Source organism: Filicampus tigris, chromosome 22 (assembly GCF_054856515.1).
Source record: "Filicampus tigris isolate MCC_2025a chromosome 22, RoL_Ftig_1.0, whole genome shotgun sequence".
Taxonomy (NCBI): Eukaryota; Metazoa; Chordata; class Actinopteri; order Syngnathiformes; family Syngnathidae; genus Filicampus; species Filicampus tigris.
The window spans coordinates 7,907,961-7,931,905 of NC_141238.1; the positions used below are offsets into that span (position 1 = coordinate 7,907,961).

General features: G+C 44.6%; 1 protein-coding gene across 2 annotated transcripts in view; it reads left to right on the plus strand.

The window, feature by feature from the left end:
- il17rel (interleukin 17 receptor E-like) overlaps window positions 1–18,635 on the plus strand; it is an 80,998-nt gene extending 62,363 nt beyond the window's left edge. Inside the window, exons 18-19 of one of the 2 annotated variants that reach the window (XM_086022761.1) lie at window positions 15,221–15,377; window positions 16,917–18,635. In XM_086022761.1, the coding sequence (XP_085878887.1) occupies window positions 15,221–15,377; window positions 16,917–17,024 (265 nt within the window). In that variant the 3' untranslated portion in view covers window positions 17,025–18,635. The remainder of the gene's footprint in view (window positions 1–15,220; window positions 15,378–16,916) is intronic. The other variant, XM_086022763.1, reaches the window with a different exon arrangement.
- The last annotated feature ends 5,310 nt before the right edge of the window (window positions 18,636–23,945 follow it).

The window sequence follows — 23,945 nt, forward strand, 5'->3', positions numbered from 1 at the left end:
GTTCCAACGTATTTGTAAGCTAAATGCTAAAAACATCCCATAATGCCACGGGGTCTTGTCCGAAGTACGTTCGGAGGTATGAGCAAGTACGTTCGAGTACGTTGCAAATATATTTGCAAATATATTTTAACGTACTTATTAGGGGTGTAACGGTTCACAAAAGTCACGGTTCGGTACGTACCTCGGTATGGGGGTCACAGTTCGGTACGGGTTCGGTACAGAAATAAGTCTCAAATGCATAAGACTAGGTTGTTTTTTTATTTTATTTAGCTTTAACAGAGAGCGAGCTACAATTCAAATAGCTATAAAGCAAAAAAAAAACCATTCCCAGTTATAAAAGTATAAATATAATAATAACAATAAAAAATATTAAACACAGGAAACCCCCCTTTCTTCTTCTTATTATTATTATTAATGAACAACGCTAATGCGCAAGTTTTTATTCTATTTTGTGCTTTTATAACACGGAATGTTTTTTGGTTTAAAGAAAATTGAATTGTAACTTACTTTGCTAAAAAAAAAAAAAAAAAAAACTAGTCTTATGCATTTGAGACTTATTGCTGTACCAAACCGAACCCGTACCGAACCGTGACCGAGGTCCGTACCGAACCGTGACTTTTGTGAACCGTTACACCCCTAATATATATATATAGACATATATATAAACACTCCTCTCATATGACACTGAACTCACTGGACAACAGATGACTAGTCAGGTTGTAGTGGGCACTGTCTGATTTCACATGAATTCACGAGCGATTCGCTTCAGAGAAACCGCAAAGGTCCATTGTGGGGACTCCCTGCGGTGACTGCAGCTGACTTAACCGCATAGAACACGTCGTACACGTTGACTTTACCCAAGGATCCAGATCGGAACAGGACATCATGTGAACATGACCATGGGTCTTGTGTCCTGAGCTCTGATGATGATGCAGTTGGAGTACTTGCAATGAAATACGGTATCAAATTCAAAAGAGGCTTGACTGTTCTGACATTCCAAAACTGTGGCGCATGAGACACATTTGCATATTTTCTCGGGGGTTTTTGTCCCCACAAAATCAAATTGGCATTCTGTCACCCAAAAAGCAATTTCAGCCAATCAGAAAGCTACTTCCTGAAAAGCAATGGTGCACTCGGTAAAGTGGAATGTGAACTGGTAGTGAAATGGGGTTACTCTTGTTTGTTATATTTAAATAGAAGTTCACATAAATAGGTGACAGTTCACAACTACACTAAATAGCAAACAGTAGCCTTTCGGGTAGGGTTTGGTATGCCTTCCATTTTACGCACCTGCGAGTACATGGCAGTGACATTTACATTGTTAAGGTGCTTACTGTAGGTGTGTATCGTCTTAAGCGCCCGCTTTACCCGACAAAGCCTTAATCCCGCCCCCTCTCACACTCTCACGCACCTCCGTGTCGCTCCCGCGCACGTGCATGTGTGGCTACGTGCACTTGACCGTGCACGGCTGATTTGTAAGCTAGCTCACATGATAGGCGCCGCGCTAATGCGGGCCCACGCGGGCGCACATTCCAGCCATAGTTGGCATTTTCCACGGCACGTTATGAAAGAATGCCGTTGTTTTTATTTTGGGGCCGGAAGCATGTGACCAGGAAGTAAATAAGCAAGTCAGTGTCTAAAAGTGTATTCGCGTTTTGAATGAGAGGCATAATACTCATGAGACAAGCCTTGTAATTTGAGAGCCCTGAAGCGTCATCTGAGGAGAACATTTGTGGGGGGGGGGGGGGGGAATTCTTTACTCTTATGAGTCAGTGTGTGCTTGAGCAAAGGGTACTATTGTACTTTAACCTTTTAAAAATCCCTGATTTGCGAGGGATGACTTTTTGAGTGATCTGCCGCCTTCCAGATCCGCACCAAACTGTACATAGTAATAATCGGTGGTGTCAACCAACAGCGACCAACACTGCAAAGATTGGGCTTCAAAAACATGGTTAAAACCGTCACAAAATGAGGACTATTTTACGACAGGAAAATGATGCGCAAGTAGAGCAGGCAAATTTTACTCGGCGTGATTCCTTAAGACGTGTAAACATACACCCTTAAAACTGCCCCCCCAAAAAACTATTTGGGTCAAAAATTGGACAGATTTTGACTGATTGTTTTGTGCAAAACTATCCAAATTTGCAGGGTTTTGGGGTTGTTTTGTATGAAAATTTGGTCAACTTGACCCAAGGTGTAGGTCAGTCAAACTTTTGACAAAGCACTTTTAAGAGTCTAGATAACTTTAAAATTGTACCCAACTTTCTGGGTTGTTTAATTTTTTTATTGGTAGAAATCAATCCAAAAATGGGGTGAAATTGTTTTCTTTGGTGTACCTAAACCAAATGCAAAATTCCTCCCAACTACTATATAATCCCAATATCAAGTTATAGTACTTGTCTTAGCTCAGCTTCAGAAAACAGGTGAGCCGTGATTGGTCGTTACCTGAGCCCTGAGCAACTGTGATGTCATTTTCAGTTGACAGCAATTAACAAAATGGCCGCCGCCTGAGATGGCTAAAAACGGTTGGATTTTGCTGCTTAACTCATACCGTTCTGGATTGACATCTCATTCACTGCCAAAAACGTTTTCATACGTCTTTTCACAGTGCAGCCATTCAATCGCAGGAACTTTTTTTTTTTTTTCTTCAAATGTTAGGGTAAAAGAGGGTCTGAAAATGTCTGTCAGTTAACGAGTTCAAAACATTGCTAAATGCTAAAGGCCTGCGCTAACTAGCTGCGCGCTGCTCGTCAGGCCCTCGAAATAGCCCCGCTTACTTTTGACCAATGCCCAATTTGACCTTGGCCAAGACACAAAACATCCCCAGGTACATTTACGATATGTGTCAACATTCTACACTGGAAGCCGGCGTTCTGATGCAGAAAGATGCTGCAGAGCTTAGTCATCACTATAAATGGATGCCCGACACAGTCGCGCTTGCCATGAATGGCGTGGAAAGCCAGAGTGTAAGGATATAGACGCGGGCGCCTGTGTGCATTTGTCGCTCGTCTTTGCTCTGACATTCACGTGCTCGAGCGTCCCGAGCGTGACCCGCTGTACGTTTATTTCCGTGTAGCATGCGTGTGTGTGTGTGTGCTTATGCATTCTGGCTTGTTGAATAAGCTCAGTGACGCACGAGCGTGGTCACAAGATACGAGCGCAATGGCAGGAGTTGGTAATGTGAGGGGTGTGTGAACGTGGAGGGGGGGTTTCATTAAAGTAATAAAAAAAAAAAGGGGGGGGCACAGATGACGGGGCGTGATGGTGTTTAAATGGGGGGGGGGGCGTTGCCTGTCAGATTTTAATCAGGATTTGAATAATAACACACTTGTGCTTGGGACAACCTATAAATTTCCATGTACACGGGACGGGCCTCAATATTCGGTACACATGCCCGATTTGAAATGAAAAAAGGGCCAAATTGAATATGCATCAACGTCACGGGTTGCTTTTATTGCTATCAGTGATAGTAAATAGTCGTCACTCAAAGTGCCCGTAAAGCGAAAATAAAAATGTCTCGTGAGTTTGGCAGTACAGAGAAATGTTGTGAAGAAACATTGCGCAATTTTAGTGATTTCAAAATGAATAAATCGCCGAGTGCTTTATAAAACTAGCCTTTGAAATACTACTGTCAAAATTGATGCTAATTCATATTAGGGCTGGAACTACCGATTATTTTAATTCTCTCTCGATTCTTTTGTTGATGAACCTGATTTAAAAATAAAAAAAATTACATTTCTATCCCTTTATTCAAAAACAAGACACAAACATAAATTAATAGTGATTCATTTCAGATTCTGTGATTCAGACCGATATGCTTTTTTCAGGACCGATACCGATTATTAGTAGTCAAGGAGGCCGATAACCGATATTTGCAGCCGATATTCATTTTCACTAAAAAGGAAAATATCGGCATCAAAGTCCTCCAAAATTTTAAAATGACCGAAATGTTCAACTTTCACATATCTTTGTTTTGATCTCCACAGTTTTGCAGCAGAGTTTTAAAAAAAGGCCGATGCCCATATTCGTCAAAAAGCCAAATATCTGTGCCGACAATTGGCCCGGCCGATACTCGGTCTATCCCTATTCAGCTTTCATGGACGACTCCAGTACACACATTGGATGATTATAACACAGACGTGCCTTAAAAGGTCACGTTGGGTGAATACTTCTCTGACATGTTTGTAAAATCAAAACATCCTTCCAAGACCTGTCGTGATTTTGACCGTCCAACATGTCAGGCTGTTCCCTTTTCCAAATGCCCTGCCGTAACTCTCGACGTCGGCCGTCGCCGCGCTTGTCTTGGATGGCCACTGCAACTGTTTGGCTTTGTCGGGGCCCCAGCTGTGCGTGTGCGCGTGCGCCCGTGTGACCTCTTTGTCTTCAAATATGGAAGGCGGGAGCGAGGTGAAGCGAGGCTGCCATCTCGGTGCCATCTTTTGTGTAAAAATGTCGAACACCGTGTTCCGCGGGTGCTCTCGTCTGAAAAAAAAAAACAAAAAAAAAAAAAACGAGGGGAGAGAGGACATGATGAGAAGTGAGAGGAGGGAGGAAGCTGCAAACGAGAAGCGAGAGACGGTGGTGGGTGGCGTTCAGTGGTGGGGGGGGGGTTGGGGGGGGGTGGTTAGTCGGAGCTGACAGGGTAGCGTGACATTTTCCTGTGAGGACAAATTGTTCCCAAAAATCAACAAAGAGAGGCAGGGTGACACTACGGCTCCAACTGCAGACATTTTGGAGCCCCCCCCCCCCCCCCCTCTCACCTACCCTCCGATTTGCTCTCCTTGTGATTGGCTGGCGCTGCCTTTGCATCCCGATTGAACTTAACCAAGTCTTTCCTAATTGGCTCGCCCGGCGCGGACGCGGACGGCACACCCCACTTGACTATTACGCACTAAATCCGTCATATGTGTTGGATTTGCGCGCACTAGATTAAATCAGCGCCATCTGACCCCCCCCCAAGGCCCATATCTCGGTTAATCTGCTATTTTCATTCGCCGAGTCGTCGCCATGTGAAACTGTGACGGCGCGGGGAGGCTGTTATCCAATTGCGAATGGTTTACTAACCTCCTTCCCGACCACGCCGCACTGCTCATTCTCATCATCTCTGCCTCGGATTTTTCAGAGGCTTTTTGAGGACACGGCGCGCTATCCCCCGCCCTCCCTTCCCGTACGCTCCCCCCCCCCCCCTCCCCTCCCCGCCTCAGCATCCTTCGCTTCTCCTCGGCTCGCCTGCATCCCTGCTTCCCATCTGCCTTTTTTTAACGCGTCTTCCATCTGCACCAGGCTTGCCCCGATTCCTCGCGGATGTTACACCAACAGAATGCAGAGAGAGCGTACGAGCCTGCCGTATACTTGTGAAAAAAGTCTCCCCCGACTATAAGGGGGGGACGGGTGGGGGGTCTTTTGTAGCGGCGCCAAGCATGGAATTCCAGCACATGCGACAAAGGGGAAAGTGTATATTTACATGCGATGGCCACTGTGTGCGCCGGGTGGAATTTGGCGTCCTTTTGGCAAAAGAAGCCGTCAGCTGATGCACACGGCGGCGGGGGGGGGGGGGGGGGGGGGGGCACAAGGAATGCGCACGCGATGCTTTCGGAGTTAACCGCATCAGTGACTAAATACGTCGGGGCCAGGAAATCACATGTCGGTAGCCAGTCAGTCGACGATTAACAGATAAGATACTCCGGGGTCAAATTACAACTTCGGCATGAAAATAATCGGAGATTTCCCCTGTGAAATTCAGACTTGATAAAAAGCTGCGACGATTAATCGACAGCTCGTCAGTTATCAAACGAATCGACGTTTGATTTTAAATGGTCCAGATTCAACCTCTCAGCAATGCTAAAACAAATAAAAAACGAAACAAAAAGAAAGCATTTTCCAAAACATCCTAGCGAAACGAAATTAGAACCCATGCTAGTCCCTTGGGGCACGTAGTTCCGTAGTTCCTGCAAACCAATAACCAAACCAAAAAAAAACTGTTTGAGTTGTGAGGTCAAATCGGGTCGTGCGAGTTCAGTTCCAGGCTCATGTCACAGTAGTTGCATTTGCAAATCGCCAAATATTAATCAAATTCAGCCTGTATTTGCGTACACGCTTGAACGATTCTTCCTGAAATGTTTTGTTTATTTCTGCATCCATGAGTGCCAAAAAACAACTTCCAAATGATGACGGGAGGGTGACTGAGGTTATTGAGTATGAGTGTTATTTCCTCTTGACCCAAGAAAGCGAAAATGAATCAAGAAGAGAATATACAACCTTGAAAGGAATCCATCCGGTATTTCCCCAGTGGACCATTTTTACACACGCACGCGCAAACATGGCTGCATGTTATCAATATCGTAGCCTAGCACGGTGGTGTGCAACAATTACTCAGCCCGCAGCTGCTAATTTGCGCTGACTGTTGGGGAGAAAATGCTACATGTCTCCCAAACACTATTGATGAATATTTTTTGACAAATTTTACCAAAAAAATCATGGAATTTCAATTCATTTCAACGTGCATTTTTTTGCACAAGGAAATCAGCTGTGAAAGTTGCTTTTTGGAAATGTTGCGTAATATTATTATTAGTTTTATTATTATTATATCGACCCAAAGCGCTGGCTACATTTACATGGACAAAATGTCTTTAATCCAATCAGAGTGATTAGGATATGCGTGTTCACACATCACACTTTTGATCGTAACGAATTATTTTGACATGCGTAGATTGACCAAATTTACTGGAAATAGTAGTAGAAGAAGAAGCTGTACCGACTTCCGTGTCAACAAAACATCGCTCCGTTCATTTCTACTTTAAACGTTATTTTGCGTATTTTTCCCGTTTGCGGCGTTACGTTGAGTTAACACTTCCTAATGGAACGCGGTAAAGACGGTTTGTTCCGACATTTCGGAATAAGTGTCGGAATGAAGTATTTTAATTCCGGTCAGGATTTTAATCCGATTAAATGTGTCCATGTAAAAGTAGCTACAGGCTAGTTTGGCTTTTTCACCCGATTTGCATTGCTTTTGACTTTTTGTTTTTTGCACACAAAATTTTTCTCATCTTAAATTTTGTGTCTTGACTCAATGCACCCCTGGGCTTCCTCTATTGGGGTCAAACAAAGATTAATACTGTGTTTGCAATAGGGATGTAACGATTCACTCAAGACCCAATTCAATTCGATTTTCGATTTTCAGTTCCCGATTTTCGATTTCAACAATCGATTTTTGAAAAATTGCTACCATGCTTGTCTCTGTGCACTAGTGTGGTTCTGCAGCCATCCACAAACGCAATACGCAATGATGTTTGGCGCTAAGCATACTTTGATCTATACATTTAAAATGTGCTATGCATCTGGAATGAAAAAACGTTTCAAGATATCATTTACAACTGGACTTTCGACTTTCGATTAATCGGACCAAAGAAGAAGCTCATTATATATTCGTTAGCGATTTTTTGTTATTAATCGACCGATTGATCGGTTATCAGAATTTTATTCTGCCAAATATCGGAATTGGCCTCCAAGAAACTCATCATGCCCTAGATCCCGTGCTGTTTAATGTGCGACTATTTACTTCCGTTTTTCCTCCACTCCTGAGTTATAGCCCTTTGGCGGTTTTAAAACTGTATTAATCGGAGCGAATTGATTTTCGATTAATCGCTACATCCCTAGTCTTGCTGGTATTAATGAGGCTAAAAACCAGCATCAGAATGGATTATTCAAATCACTTAATGTAGAAGGAGACGAAGCTGGTGGCGCAGCGAGCTGATGCCAATCGAGTTTGCACGGAGCAGCCTCTTCCCTTGATTGTCGAGTCGATGGGCGCCGACCTGCGACGGGCGCGGCCGCCGCCTCGCGCCGCGATTAAAACGGAGGCTCGCGCGTTTGATTGACAGAACGGTGTCGGCCGGCGCGCGAGCGTGCGCGGCAGGGCGAGGACACCGCCGGTTGAAGTGTTTTTGGGCAAACCCGGGTTCATTCTCGTTTGGATTGTTTAAATGTCAGCTAGCGGCATCATGCATTTTGATGTGATACAAAGAGCTGCTTTTATTTGGTCACAATGGTTAAAGTATGCGACCAAAATGTATGATAATTACTAGGCTAAACCGGCAACACCCCCCCCAAAAAAAGAACACCCTTTTCTATTATGTGTCTGAACCTTAGTTAAAAGGGTGCCTTGGCTGCGTCCCAGCCTGCAACGCGTGGCTGCGGTAATAAAAGCTTCAGACGGTTCTGATCCGCAGACTATTTACTATCAGCCTCGCTCGGCCGTTCTCTCTCTCTCTCTCTCTCTCTCACTGCTGTTGTTGTGCATCCTGCCTGACAGCTTTGGCGGCTCGTCAAGTCCACTCCGCGCACACGCCAATCATCGCTAAAGCTAGCAAAGAAGCAATTCGTCATTAGCACTCGCAAGCGGCTGACGCAGGAAGGAGGGAGGGCGCAAGGCGGATGAAGAGGAGGAGGAGGAGGGAAGGGCTAAGGAGTTCATTTGTCCTAATATGACCCCGCCCCTTTCTTACAAACACCCCCACCCAAGTTCCCTGGTGAATTCCTCCGTGGCGACCATATAACAAGGGGATTATCTTCTTAATAAGTCAGCGGACAAATTATGGAAATGAGAATGAGGGGCGTTAAAAAAAAAAAAAAAAAAAAAATTGACAGCATCTGTTGACTAATAAACCAAACAATTGTCCCCGTACTCGCAGTAATGGCGATTGGATGATTAGTGTGCGACTCGCCATGATTAAATGGCGCCGGCGTGAGCCACGGGGGCACCGGTGTGTGTAATTCCTCCAGGACGGGGGTATTTTAGGCATTCGCTCAAATAATTTTACAGCAAAGGTCACGCGAAGGTAACGCATTAATAGCGCTGATTGCTACGAATATAGGCTAAGCTTTACATTGAAAAGCAAACGCTCTAAAAAAAAAAAAATTGCATCGAGTGGATTACGGTTATTATTAATGCAAATACTGATACAGTCTGTGACTGTGGGCTCTGTGTGGGCCCGCCAAGTTCTTCCACGCCAAATTCACCCAACCGGGGCTTTTAAGGGGATTCCCCCAAACTGTTAAGCGCAAAAGCCTTTTATCTCAAATCAGAATTTTCCCATTCGAGTTCGAACGTGTCATAGCAACTTGTAGTCGGAAAGGATTGTTTAGGATGGCACTTAGGTCTCTGTATATGTAACGTATCTGCGTGAGGAGCGAAAAAATTTGTGAAAAGCTACGTACGCGGTTCATTTGAGCAGACGCCCGGAAGTCGTTATTGGCCGGCTAACGCCGTCCTGGCAACGGGAAAACTTGGCCGGCTAAACGCCTCGCCGTTAGCCAGCTAGCAACAAACGAAAGGGAGTTTGTCAAGTTGGACGGTAGAACTAAAAGACGAACTAGCTTAGTGCTAGCTAGGATGAAGCTAGTAGCAACATATGTGGATTTAAAATGGAACCAAAGAGAAAAAAAAACATTCTCTGCTCTGCCGTTAGAGTACGGCGTGGAATCCTGGAGATCAAAGTAAATTCTTTTCAACTAAAAAGGCGAACTTTTCCGTGTGTTGATACACTGCATCAACGCGCTGGTACGTTGGAATGATACAAGCAAATATGGCGTTATAAATATATTAGTAAGATTAAGTACATTCCGGCTCACGTTTTGATCAAATTGTATTTTTCAATTGTTGACGTGTTTTTCATCAGAATTGGGTCATTCGCCGGCTAATCAGTATGGCGTTGCAGTGCCGTTTTGCGCCTTATATATGAGTACACTGACCGATATTTCGCTTGTTGTATGCATGTGAATATACAAACTTTGCATTTTGTTTGTAAAGTTTGATGCGTTGAAGTCTTTCGATTGAGTGTCGTGCGTCCCAAGACTTTAGTTTTCCGTGTTTTCTTTTATGTATCAATTCCGACTGCCAAGCTGTTCATTGTGGATATTTGTAGCCCAAACGGCTTTTAGCAGCTGCCTTTCTCCTCCCTGCGCGTGTTTGTTTACACTCAATTCCTGAAATACAAAGTGACTTAGTAATAGGAATTCCTGTGTGGGCGTTAGTACATTTTACCACCTTGAGTCACTCTTATCACTTCCTCTCTCTGTTTTCGCGGCGTCACATTGTTCGCAGCCTTGCTGATACGAGCGCCCTCCCTTAACTAAGTGACCTCTAATTGGTTGCGTCGACGTGTCCTTGTTCCCCCCGCGTGTCACTGCAGGCCGCCGTTGCCCAAGGTGCCTCGGGTGGAACTCTGACCCCTGCGGATAATGTCACAGATCTAATTATATTCATCCGTCAGGTAGCCGAGTGGGGATTTGACGTGACGGAGGAGGATAATGATTTTGCTGTTTGGGGCAAAGGGGATGGTTGAAAAGTGAGTTGCGTTTGTATGGGATTAGAAAAGTACCACAATACCTCAGAAATGACGATACCACGTGTATTCAGTACCGGTATTTTAAGAATGACAACAGCACTCAACTCTGGCTTTTTCAGTGCGTATATGTGTATATTAGGGGTGTAACGGTTTTTGTATTCGTCCCGAACGGTTTCGGTGCGGGCTTAACGGTTCGGTGCACGCATTTGCGTTTGACAGAGGTCCGTTGGTAGGAATACTTACTGTATATATGGGTATATGTATGTATGTATATTAGGGGTGTAAGGGTACGCTAAATCGCGTTTCGGTTCGGTTTTTTTGGGAAACTATATGTGTATATATATATATATATATGTATATATATATAGGTATATATATATATATATGTATATATATAGGTATATATGTATATATATATGTATATATATAGGTATATATGTATATATATAGGTATATATATAGGTATATATGTATATATATAGGTATATATATATATATATATATATACATATATATATATATATATATATATATATATACCTATATATAGGTATATGCCCTAATACCTAGCTATAAAAAAAGAAAGACCCATATCGTTGCTATCATGTGAAAAACACTTATTACCAATTGTTGTCAATTTTTTAATTTTCACCTTCATGCGATGTCTGTAACGCGGAAACACCATTCATGTAAAAATAAGAAAATTGAAAAACATGGAGATAAGTTTTTTTTCAGATGACAGCGACGATATCTACATGTATATATTAGTGCTGTCAAGCGATTGAATTTTTTTAAATAATTGATTGCAAAATTTTCCATAATTGATCGTGATTAATCGTATTTTTCAATTTGAATTTTTTTTACGAAGCTTGGAAACGATATTTACTTGAGGAAAATCTTCGAATGAATGTGGAAAAAAAAATACAAGTATTTTGATTCAAAGATTGTTCTAATAGCATTTCTGTTCCCCCCCCAGTCAAATATGCAGATAGTCAATTAGATTTGTAGTGCCCTGTTACAAAATGTGAGACAAGGACAGCGTGAAGCAGATTCTTCAAGGAGTCAGTGTTAGATAATTCTCTGAGGGTGTCCGAGAGTCAAGCAAAATATTTTGTTTTGTTATCTGATGGGGGGGGTGCACTCCCTCGACAAAAACCCATGTTGTTGTTTTGTGTTTTAATGATTAGCGATACCAAGGTGACAGTTCGTCTCACTTATCAGAGTGTGTCGAAGATAAAACCATGTTAGCTAATGCTATTAGCAACTCAAAAGGAAACCAGCAGGGTTGTTTGATCACTATTTAACCCAACCAAGGTTGTTGTAGTTAACGAAAATTAACAGAATCACTAAAGCTAAAATTCAAAAGAAATTAAAAAAAAAATAATAATAAAAATGCTTTAAAAAAAAAACTAACTGAAATGACATTTTATGTTTACAAAACTAACAAATCCTATAATTATGCTGAAAATGTCCTTCATTTTTGTGTTGGTCAATTAATCTAATCATACCTTTTGTGAATTTTACGAAAGTTGTAATTTTCCCGTACATATCTGGATATAATCTTACACAGTAAAAAAAAAAAGAAGAAAAAAGAAAACATGGAATACAGAACTGCTGGTTCTGCCACTGTTGCATTATAACGGCGATCTTTCTCACTATCGCTCACGTTACTTTCGAGTGGCTGCCGTCACGTGATCGGAAATCATCTTTAGCGGACGGAATCAAGGTGGCGCGAGAATATCGCGAGGCGCGAGCATGAGAATCTCGCGAGAGCGAGCAGACCAGCAAATGGCGGTAGCAACTAAGTACAACTCCATTGAAAAAAAAAATATGGTGGAATTAAAAAAATAAAAATAAACATGATCAAATTGATTTTGGCCTTACAGATTTGCGATGTACGTACGTCTAGTATAATTTATTTCGGTATTACAGCACGACCGTAAACCAGAAGAAGGAAAGTCAGTCGAACGTCGTCTGGGAGTTGTGATCCTTATACTGTGTGTCGCCTTGAAGTGACGCCATTGTTTTTTTTTAAAAATCTTGCACACAAGAAATACACAAAATTATATAATAAAAAAAAAAATCAAAACTAATAAAAGCTAAACCAAGACGAAGTATTTTCGAGAAAAAAAAAGCTACAAAAAAAAAATAAACCCTCTGAAAACGAATTAACTCATTCGCTCCCATTGACGTATTCATTCGTCTTTTCACAGTCCAGCCATTCAATCCCAGGAACCTATTTATATTTTTTTCAATTTTTTTCAAACGTTAGGGTAAAAGAGGATCTGTAAATGTCTGGCCGTGAATGAGTTAACACTGAAATTTATTTGAAAAAAAAAAACACAAAAAAAAAAACCTTATAGTTTCAAAAGGTTTTTATCGGTGATGGTTTTGGTTGCCCCGAAGGCTGCTGACTATCTGAGTTATGCGATTGTTTTGGAGATGTGACGCATCTGCCGCAGCTTTAACCTTCAACTTCCTCAGACGCTGCCTGATGTGTTGACGCTCATATCTGCATGCCGGGCACTGAGCAGACACTCGCGTTGATCAGACGTGCATAAGATTGTCGTTGCATCATTTTTCAAAGCCTATCCAGCAGTATCGTGTGTTTCTCTAAAAGTAGCGAAACGACGCATCGGGGCGGCCTGCGGATTCAACTCGATTCTTCCTCTTTAATCGCAGCCAAATGTGCAATCTGGACGGACCGCGTGACCCGCAGACGCAGCAAATTTTAATCGGATCGATTCGAAGCCATGAGAGGCGGAAGTTGCACGCAAACAATGAAGCGGAACCGTTGAAGATGAAAAGTTTTTCTTTAAGAATTAACATTCAAAGGCAGCAGTCGCATGAAATACTGGCTGCCGCTTCTGTGGTCTCCTCTTTTTTTTTTTTTTTCGTTCGCCTTCGCTCTCCCCGAAGCAAAGGGGACATCTGCTCATCCCTGATAAATGCCTGGCATTTGGCGCCACGAGACGAGGGCGAGATAGGGGAGGGGGAGGAGCAAGGGAAGGTTTAGACGGGCGGGGTGCATCGATCGAGATGGCGAGGAGTGAAAAAGGCAGTGCGGTGATTAAAGATTTTTTTTGGCAGCGGCCGCGGCGGGAGTGGAGGACGGGTGGAAAAGATGAGGTTGGATCCTGACCTAGATTCCGAGATGCTCAGACATAATAGGCAGGGCCTTACCCCCCGCGTGAACCCGCTCGCCCCCCGCCCCCTTTCGGTACCCACAACCCCCGCCCCCAAACTCAGTCAAAACAATAACAAGGAAGGAGAGGAGCTGCTGGAGGAGTGAGGGGGGGCCCCATTTGGGGACGGTTCCAAGCCGCAGCATCGGCCCCTCCGCAAGCTCCCCCCGCCCCCTTTTTCTGTCACTAACTCTCAACATCTGTATGCTGTTGTGCCCCCCCCCCCCCCACACAAAAAAAAAATCTTTGGCAAAGAACTCTTGGAGGCCAGTCGGACCAGCAAAACAACTCCAACTGTATTAGCGCTTGAGGAGACTTATGTAAAACGATGGGTCTATTTTGGATTTTGGCTCGCGACCGTCTTTCCGAGTCACTCTTCTTACTTTGGAATGATATACTACTGAAATGGGCCGCACTGGGTTTGAGGATGACAAAATCAATATTTTATATTTCTAGTCCGCGCGAAAATGCAAAAGCAGGTCTAAGTCGTGGCGCGGGTGGCGTATCACATTTTTGCTGGATATCATCGGCAGATTTTGAGCTTCCGCCGATGTGCGCGGTGGATGCCATCGTATTTCATTCGTTGATATGGCAACGCCACAGCGTGCCGCAAGTTTTCATTCTACTTTGTGCGCCATGAACTCCAACGAATCCAATTATGCCTCCGCCTTATATAATGTGCCTCTCATTGCACTGAATTTAAAGCAAAGGGCAGGGGGAAAAAAAAAACCTGGTTGTGTTCACTCCCACAATGGCACAAACGCCCCTTTTTAGCTTCGCCCGCAAAATGCCAACATGGTCCCCACTCCGCCTCCCTCCCGCCGGAATCTTCGGCTTTATATCCGACTGAGCGTTTGTGTGTTTTGCGCTCTCCAACGTAACCGGCAGCTAATCCGGTACGAGTCAGAGCCAGACAGTAATTACACGGTCCCACTGGGACACGTCACGTGACCAGAAAGCCGCGTCGTCGTTTTCGAACCCAGACGGTGGCGCTTGGACCTCGGAGCTCATTTTCACACAGGCGCAGCAAACCATCCCGGTGTGCCATCTCGACAAGATAACCCTCCTCGAATCCTTCCGCTCGCGCCTCACCGTGTAAATGACGATAATTACGCGCGCATAGGTGGAGAAATGAGCGTTCGCGGGGTTCAGGGCGGTTATGCAAGCGCTTCACAGACTCGCCCACTCGCCGCCACTATGCAGCAACAACTAAGCGGCGCCGCCCACTTCCTTAACTGTAAGCAAAAGTAGGCGACCACATAATGAAGATGGGACCAAAATGTGAGACCGTCCCCCCCCCCCCCCTGCACCCCAACTCATGCTTTTATAAATATCCGTGAATTGTCTACAATGTGGTTTTAGCAGGGACTCTGAACAGAATTATAGTGTAGTATGTCACGTTTGAAACCTGAAAAACAGAAAAGAGGTGTCATTTTCAGAATTGCAAGCACCAAAATGTATTTGTGTAGATTTTACGTGTACAAATATTTTACAAAATACATGCCGTGATCAATGTGAAAAACACATGAATTATGGCTAGTTAGCGCAACAAGCTAGCAAGTTGTTATTATAGCTTTAAGTTGTTCAATAAAAGGAGCAATCATTCTGTAAACTTATTTTTTAAAACACTTAGTCGGATTGCCAACTTGCCTTGAAATTTGGAGTTCACCCATATTTTTTTTTTTACAGCGACGACTTTCACATTTCTGACAACCGGACTAAATATGAAAGCTATCTTTCGCTTCACACAAGCGGTTGCGTGGACGCGACTTTGAGCAGACGCCACCTGAAACAGAACGCCGGTTACCCGGCTCTCATGCCACGGGCGGATCGGAGCGAGACCGAGGTCAGTGGGTTGGTTTGGGCTAGAACGCAATTTGGTGTCGTGAGTCAGCGCCGGGGAGTTAGCGAGTGCAGGCGTGGGAGGATTGCGGCTGCCGTGCTCCCGGAGGGGGCGGCAAAGCCAGAGACAGTGACCAGCCATTGGATATGCAATGTGCAATCATTCCAAATAAACGCATCCGTAATAAGCACTCGTGCTAAGGGATCATTTGCAAGCGTCGGACAAAATGAGGCTCTGTTTTTGACTCGTGGTCACACGAGGACGCAAAGAGCTTCAAGAGAAAGGCGGCGTTAATATTGTCCAACTCGAGACGGGTTTAAAAGCTCCAAATGAGCGACGAAGGCGAATCTTCCAACATGGGCAAATTAGGCCGATTAGCTTGTGTTGCTAGCTAACACCGGCGGGGCGTGATATCGGCAGAAAGCATCGGTAGTAGTTCACATGCTTCCGCGGGCCACTCAAAAGTCGTTACGCAACAGGGAGAGAATCTGGCACGCGGCAGTTCGAATATCAAACGTAAAAAAAAAAAAAAGCGAAAGATCACGAGGACAGCGCGGGGATTGGGCCAAGCCCGCTCGTACCATAAAACTCTGAATAACCTCAACGAGAGGCACTCAAAAGCCAAGTGATTGTGAGCGCGCTCCAAAACGGCAAGCTCCTCAACAATCACACGGCCGCGGTTCAGATCTAAATCTGGCAGAATGGCGCCCGATATAACCCGATGACTAAATATAACTTTGTAAGAAGCTAATGTCAGGGGCACTTCCTCGCTTTGTTCCACGCTGACTCGCCTTTGGGTAAAAATAAAGAAAGTGGGATGGGAAAAGAATTAAAGCGGGATGGCTTAACTAAAGAGGAGGGCTTGACTGATAATGGCAATTTTTTGCCTCAAATAAACGGTGCCGGCCGGGCTCACTCATTCAGTGCCAAAAACGGTTTTGTAAGTCTTTTCACAATCCAGCCATTCAACCCCTGGAACTTTTTTTTTTTTTTTTTTTTAAGGGTTAAAAGAAAATGTCTGGCAGTGAATGAGTTAATTAGGTGAAAGAAAGAACGGTCCGAATGATGCTGGTGGTCTGCAGAAGGAGCTTGGCTGCATATGTAGTATCCATTCAAAACCACATGAGCATGTCCGCTCATAAAAACAGACACGCTGGTGCTCATTTGATTCCGCGGTACAGCCAATAAAAGTGACAACATGCTGGCAGTCAGCTGACGATATAATTTGACCGGATTCGAACCGGCCGATCGACAGAAATAGCGCCGTCAAATAACAAGCGGTTTGCCCGCGTGTCGCGTTTCGTGTCCTGCGTGGCCCGAATATTCAAAGGGGGCTAAATAGCGTCACCGGCATTTAAACACGCGCACCAAACGGGGTTGATTTCCTGAAAATGAATCGACTTTGATGTATGCGTGGCATGGCACCGCTCTTATTACAGGGCGGGAGTTTGCGCAGGCTGTTATTGGCTAAACAGAGGTTGGCACTGAATAATGGCCGCCTGTGTTCGTTTTTTTTTTTTTTTTTTTTTTTTTCTTTTTTAGGTGAAGCCTCGCGTAAACGACGGGGCAGGTCAACGCTTGCGGCGGCGGCGACATCCGATCCCCGGCGGCAGACGTCACCGCTCGACGCTATACAAAGGGATGTTTTAGCTATACACACACAAAGAGTGACAATCTGTGTACACGCACCCCCATTTGAGAGTGATTGGGCAACAATTAGCAACAGGTGCATGACAGTTCAGCGTGCGTGTGCCGCGCTCCTGTGAAATGGAAAACCAGGACACTCTTTAACCACAGTAATGCCTCCTCGCCCCCACCCATACATTATCTTCCAAGCAAGGGGACCGTGGAGGGAAAAAAAAAAAATTGCCCACCACCACATGAAGAGAGACATGAAGCTCTATTTTCCACCCAAATTCCCTGAAAGGCAAAATGACTCCTGGAAGAAGTCGATGGAAAGGGCACACTTGCTCCTGATTGGCTGTTCAGTCGGATTTCATCCAAACAGTAAAGCACTGTAGTAAGTAATTGTTAAAAATAATGCGCATTAAGTAGGGATGTAACGATTCACTCAAGCCCCGATTCGATTTTCAATTCCCGATTTTTGAATTGATTCGATTTTTTAAAAATTGCTACCACGCTTGTCTCACAAAAGCATAATTTGAGCTACACATTCAAAATGTGCTACGTATCTGGAATTTTAAGACATCATTTTCTGGATGAATTTAATCAGCTCTGTCTTCGGTTAATCGATTCGATAAATCGGAGCGAATAGATTTTAAGACCGATTTTTGATTTATCGTTACATCCCTACCAGTAAGGGACCAAAAAAGGTCATTATATATTCGCTTTTTGTTATTAATCGCCGGATTGATCGGTTATCTGAATGTTCTTCTGCCAAATATCGGAATCAGCCTCCCAAAAATCGGTCATGCCCTAGATCCCGTGCTGTTTAACGTGCGGCTATTTACTTCCCTTTTTCCTCCACCCCTGAGTTATTGCCCTTTAAACCAAGCCATTGTTTACAAATTGCGGTTTTAAAACTGTAAACTACCCGCTACGCCTCATAACCTGGCCCGCGCTGTGTTTGCGTTGAGATGGCAACGTTTCAAACAAAGAGGTGTCACCGCTCAAGGGTTCAGCTTGACCTGTCAATCAGCCGCTTTTACAACATTTTAAAGTTTACAACGCCGTGCCGTAACCTTGTAAATCACTCAGCGTGGGCCCGGCGTCTGCCAAATGCAAAAAGGCCCGCCCCCGATGTCAGACCAACCTGCACTTGTGTGTTTACGGCTAAACACCAGCTTTGACCGAAACCAAATATTTGCCTTTTTCTTGACATTTAAACGTGTTTTACGGCGAAAGCAATTGACGAACAACGCTCCCAATGGGAATTTCCGCTCCAGACGCATTTATTGCTCCCGTTGAACCAAAAAGCTGTAATCGGGACATTATGTGAATCTAATGGAGCTTCATCAGTGAAGGGCGCCGCTAAGCCTTCCACCGCCGTGGAAGCAGCCACGCATCCCGCCACTAAGTGACGGATGCTGATTGAAGGTCATTACTTAGCCCCCCCCGCTGAACTCCTGACCCAAAAGCCCCCCCCCCACACCTGACGCAAGGTCAGGCCGGAGCCGGCGGCGCGTCGCGCAGCGCCGTCGCCTCTATCCAGGCATACGGACACGCACACCCGCTGGGGCGGCTTTAAACACACACACACAATAGCTACAGCCCAAAGAGGATTCAATATCATATGGCATAATCGGCCTTTAAGCCTGACCAAAGGGGGGTGGGGGGTTGAGGGGGGGGGGGCTGCGATAGATGAGCTTAGAGCGCTGCAATCCTATTTTATCTGCTTATATTTCCTGCACTCATAACTTTTTGGACTTATAACAAGCTTGGGTCAGTGTCAGGTCAACCTGGAGATGACCCTGTGTGAGGGGAGGGGGGCGTGTCCTTATTTTTTATTTATTTACCACCCGCAGGATAACATCCTCTTATTGCTTTCGAATTCTCTCTCTTGAATTCGAGGAAATAGTCATCAGGGGCCCCCGTGTTGGAGATTTCCATTCATCCGAGGGGAGGGGGGTGCGGGGGAGGGGGGGGGGGGGGGGTTGGCGGGGTAACGCAGAAAACCAAACTAGCGCAGACCACACACTCACATGCAGGTTTCTTTTACAAACAACACGTACCGTCCTGGGAACGCGTTTAAACAAAACAACAAGGGCGAGGGCTGAAAATTGGATCACAACTTCTTCATTTCCTCGCTTACCCCCCTCTAAGCTCCCCTCACGTGAGATAGCAGGGCTCCACCGGCGGCGGGTTATTCCCACTGCGGACCCCCAAGAGAAGAGGGGGAATTTGCTGAGGAGGGAAGGGGGGGGGGGGGTAGTCAAACATGGGAGTTGGAGCCATATCAAAGGTATCCTCCCTGAGCTGTTTTATCAAAGGCTCACTGTGTTTCAGGAATACCTTTTTGCTATATCTTCATCCCGCCCCCCCCCAATGGACCACGGGATCATTTCTTTCCCCTAAATAGACAAGCCGGCTTCCCTGCATACTCGCCATTTAGTCAAACACACTCGCGCAGACCGCTGCATACTTAGTGGCTATATGGCCAGAGACTGTAACAACATCTCATTTCTCTCCCATGAGACACCGCCGCTACCTTATAAGGCAGAGGGAGGTGAGCCGCGCTTCCCGTGATGCATCAGCCCAAACAAAACTCCCCCTATATATGTTAGACTCCTGCTCGGGTCACCCCGAAAAAAAAAAAAAAAAAAAAAAAAAGGTTTTGCAGAAAGAAATCAAAGGTCCAACAGTCCCAATGATGCACGTGTGGGCGGCACTTATGCAAGAGGTAACCTCACACAGAAGGAGAGGTGTGGGGAGTCCGGCAAAATATAAAAATGTCTAGACTGACCAGCGGGCCGCTATTTTAATGTTTGGTGCGGTCATGAGTTCCAAAAGTGCGTGTCATCGTGGCTATGAGCAGTGTCAACAAGAGAGTGTGTGTTCTAAATCCCCTTGTATTGGTTTATTATTACCGGAGAGAGGTGTTCACTGGTCCAAAAGCGCAAGAGCCACAAATGTATGGCTGTCCGAGGTAGAACAACAAGGTCAGACTTGAAGGTTTTCCAGTGATGTCATGCTTGATAGTTGTAAATTTAATTTGGGAATAACTGCAGCCAAAGTGCCGGTCCCAGACTTGTCACTCAAGGTGATTGATGACATTGAAAGAAAAAAAACAACAACTTGTGTTTAATGGGCTCAAACGGGTATTTAAGTTGCAAGAACTTTAAAATCTGAATTATTGACAACAGTGTTAGCATAACAAAGCAACAATTTTCTTAGTTGTTTTTACTTATTACTTGCTTATTTGCTCCACTAGTCCAAATATGGCATTCGGATTAATATTGCGTTTGTCCATCTCAGGGGGGGCGGCCATTTTGTCGGCTGAAAATGACATCGCAGTTGCTCAGGTCAGCAAGTGACAAAATGGCCGCCGGGAAAGCCCATTTTTACGACAGCAAGAAAGCCAATATTTTGTTGACAACCCAACTTGAATTTTTTTGCAGTTTGCTTGCCTTGAAACTTTTTTTTACATTGTTCTTATTTTGTACCTTTTCGGTCCAAAGGTAGAAAAGCAAAATCTTTACCCGTCACAATTCATGATCAGCTAAAGGCGCAGTATATTTCCTTCTCCCTGAAATACAAGAACGGCCCTAATCCTGACCAAGAATACCATTGGCCGCGCGGTGGGGGTCGGGCCGCGGTGAAAGAAGCAAAAGATGGCGGCGTGCGTGCGGGAAGCCGAGGAGTGGAGCGACAAGAAGAGATTAAGATTAAAAATAAAAGACAGGGAAGGGAACGATAAGGAGGGAAGACCACAGGAAGACTCGAAAGAAGAGGCTTACGCTTCAAGGGCAGCGCTTCGGGTTGGACGGGGTTAACTAATCCGCACCGCAGTTCCCCCCCCTCGGGAGTTTGACCAACACTCGGTCTGGAAGAAAGCTATTCACCCTAACGAGATTCCAGGTGATTTCTCTCCAATTCACTCCCGTCCCTCAGTGCATCCTGACTGACGGGCGAGAGAGGGATCAACGTTGATACTCCGATGACCCGAGGCTAGACGGTTTCCGACCTGCGGGTGGATTCCAGGCCAGGTTTTTAGCACATCTTGCTAAATCACACCCGGCGAGGGACTTAATGGACCTTGAAGTCTTGATTTTGAAATGAGCATACATTTTTGAGCATTCTGAATGTATTCTTCGATAGTAAAGCTCGACTCACTCAAGCCAAGTTTGAGTCCAAACGGCGTTTTGATGGTCCCCACTCCGCCATCCCTCCTGCCATAATTTGGCCGCGCATACACACACAAGCGAGAGTTGACCAGACGTGGAGTCAAAGCGAAAAAAAAAAAAAAAGGGGGGGGGGCGGGGGGGGGGGATGGTAGTGACAGCCGCCGGCGCCTGGTCACTTTCTACTGTTGATCTTGGTGGTGGTCATTCGGAGCTAACAGCTGACCACATGCAGTGTTAAAAAAACGTTAGCTAGCCGCGGACATGAGCCGGCGTCATGCCTCCGAGTCACAAATGAGCAGAGAGCCGTTTTGGCGCATTATTAGCTAAGACGCGAGTGCTCCCACAGTGCGGGCTTGTCCAACTGCTGTATTAGCTCTTCATAAAGAACCACTGGGCAAATAACATTACAGGCAGCCTCATAATTGCCCAGGAAATTCAACATGACAGATGGCTGCCTCTCTCTAGCATCCATGCTCAATAAATTGAATTGCCCCATAAATGTTTTCATTGGCACTAAACAACCATGTAGAGCTACACAGTAAGCATTATCTTCAGCAAATTGTATCCATATCTCAGAACTTGTGTTCAAGGAAATAAAATACAGTAAAAAAAACACAAAAAAAACAGCTCCAGTGTGCCATATGAACTTCTTATTTAACTTGTAGTACTTTGCTCAAGCCAATTTAACTCATTCACTGCCAAAACTGTTTTTAAGGCTTTTCACAGTCCAGACATTCAATCCCAGGAATATATTTATATTTTTTGGGGGGGGGGGGTGTTAAACTTAAAGCATTAACTATGGATATTGATTTGAATTTGCTAATGCACCAAAAAAAAAAAATTAACTCAGTTAACTCAGTTTTATTTACTTCCCGTAGCAGCTGACCTCTGCTCACCTCTGTCACAAAGACGGACTATTGTTTTGGTTTTACTTTCAAAAGTTGCCCGACGGCTCGTTGGAAAAATCCAAAATGGCTCACTTTGAAAAGCCAAATTCAAATACCAGTGCATCGTTCAACTGTTGTATCTTACAGAATCGTGTTCAAGGATCAAAGAAAGCTATTAGAACCGTCTTTGAATATATAAATATGCATTTATTTTTTTCAACATTAATTCCAAGATTTTACTCAAGTAATTAATAAATAAATACAATTAATCGCGATCAATTACAGAAGATTTTTAGATTAATTAGTTAAAAAAAAATTAATCGCTTGACAGCACTAATTTTTTTGCCATTTTTTTTTTAAAACGTTAGGGTGAAAGAAGGTCTGAAAATGTCTGGCAGCGAATAAGTTAAAGACCATGTTTTCCCCTATAATATAATACGACTTCTTGGCCTAGATTTGTCCGCCCAGGATGCACTGGGGGAGGCTTTAATGGGAGCATAATGATATCAGTGCAGATTTACCTGCGCAGAGTTAAATGGGTCAAAGGGATGAAAGGAGGATGAAGCTATTCGGCGGGAAGGATCCCAAGATGTGGGAGGTGTGGGAATGCTGATTGGTCAGGCCTGGATAAACTGCAGCGTCGAAATGTTGGACAAGTCAAGACATGCAGTGAAACAATATTCACTTCATAAAAAAAAAAAAAGCTGAAACAGGCTAAGCGGTATTGCGCAATCTTTTGAGTCAACCATATTTGCCCCTTTGGTTCTAGTCCGTTTGGACTTGATTGGATCCAGCCAAGCACAGGCAATCCCCCCCTTTGATGTCAGCCAAAGATAGCATTATTTGTGTCGTAAACTCAAGCCGGGTTAGACACGGGGGAGGGGGTTGTCTTTTTTTATATAACGTAATCGCAGCTTCTGACTTGTTGGCATGCCTGTAAATCGGTCAGTCGATCTGTGTTCGGGCCTTGTTCTGGGCCACGTTGGTACCGGTCCAGACCTCATTCTCCAGGGGGACGGACAGAGACTCTGTGCGTCTCACACCGGTTAAATATAGTCGTGACATTTCAAAGGCCTGCAGTTTAGCATGTCAATTCATTTTGGCAGCCCACGGGGACAATTGCAGGGTGAAAAATCCCGACACCGAGTTCAGCGAAGAGTTGCTCCAATGATAGCAGGTTGGACTCATGCGTGTCTAGTAAACACATCAAGGTGTGGGCCTGCTTGAAATCACACCTGGTTTATAAAAGCGTGTGCCGTGTTAAATTTGGCACGGGATGAGAGGCAAGCTTACATGTGAAGTTTCGAGGCGGTAATGAGTTTTGTGTGCAAATTGAATACAGCTAACAGAGGGCGGCGGCGGCGGCGGGGTCGGGGGCTTACAAAACCACTTATATTTGGACAAGCGTGCTTTCTAGAATATTAAAGCGGAAGAAAAATGCTGAGGAGATGAAAAGTTCAGGTCCAGAACACCTGCTTTTTTTTTTTTTTTTTTTTTTTTTTTTGCCAGTTCATTGTGCAAATTCAGCACGACCTGGGGCGGAAGAAAAAAAAAATGGCCGCCGTCCAGTTTCACCCCACCCACTCAAATCCAGGCTCCGCCTCACTCACTCAATCGCGACGGCAAATCCTCATTACGATCAAATTTGTGCTGCGGAAAATCACATTTGTTTGGTCTGAATCGAGCCGGCACGATCAAAACCGTTTGCTTTGTCGTCGATCTTGTCATGAAGTTGACACAGCGCTAATATAATTCCGCTTGTGACTCATCGGGTGCAGCGCTTATGCATATTGTATACATTAGTCAAACAGGTTGTAGTGTGTCATTATTGGTAAAGGTGAGTCACGGCTTAGCTACTGTATGTTTATCCAGCTAAGGCT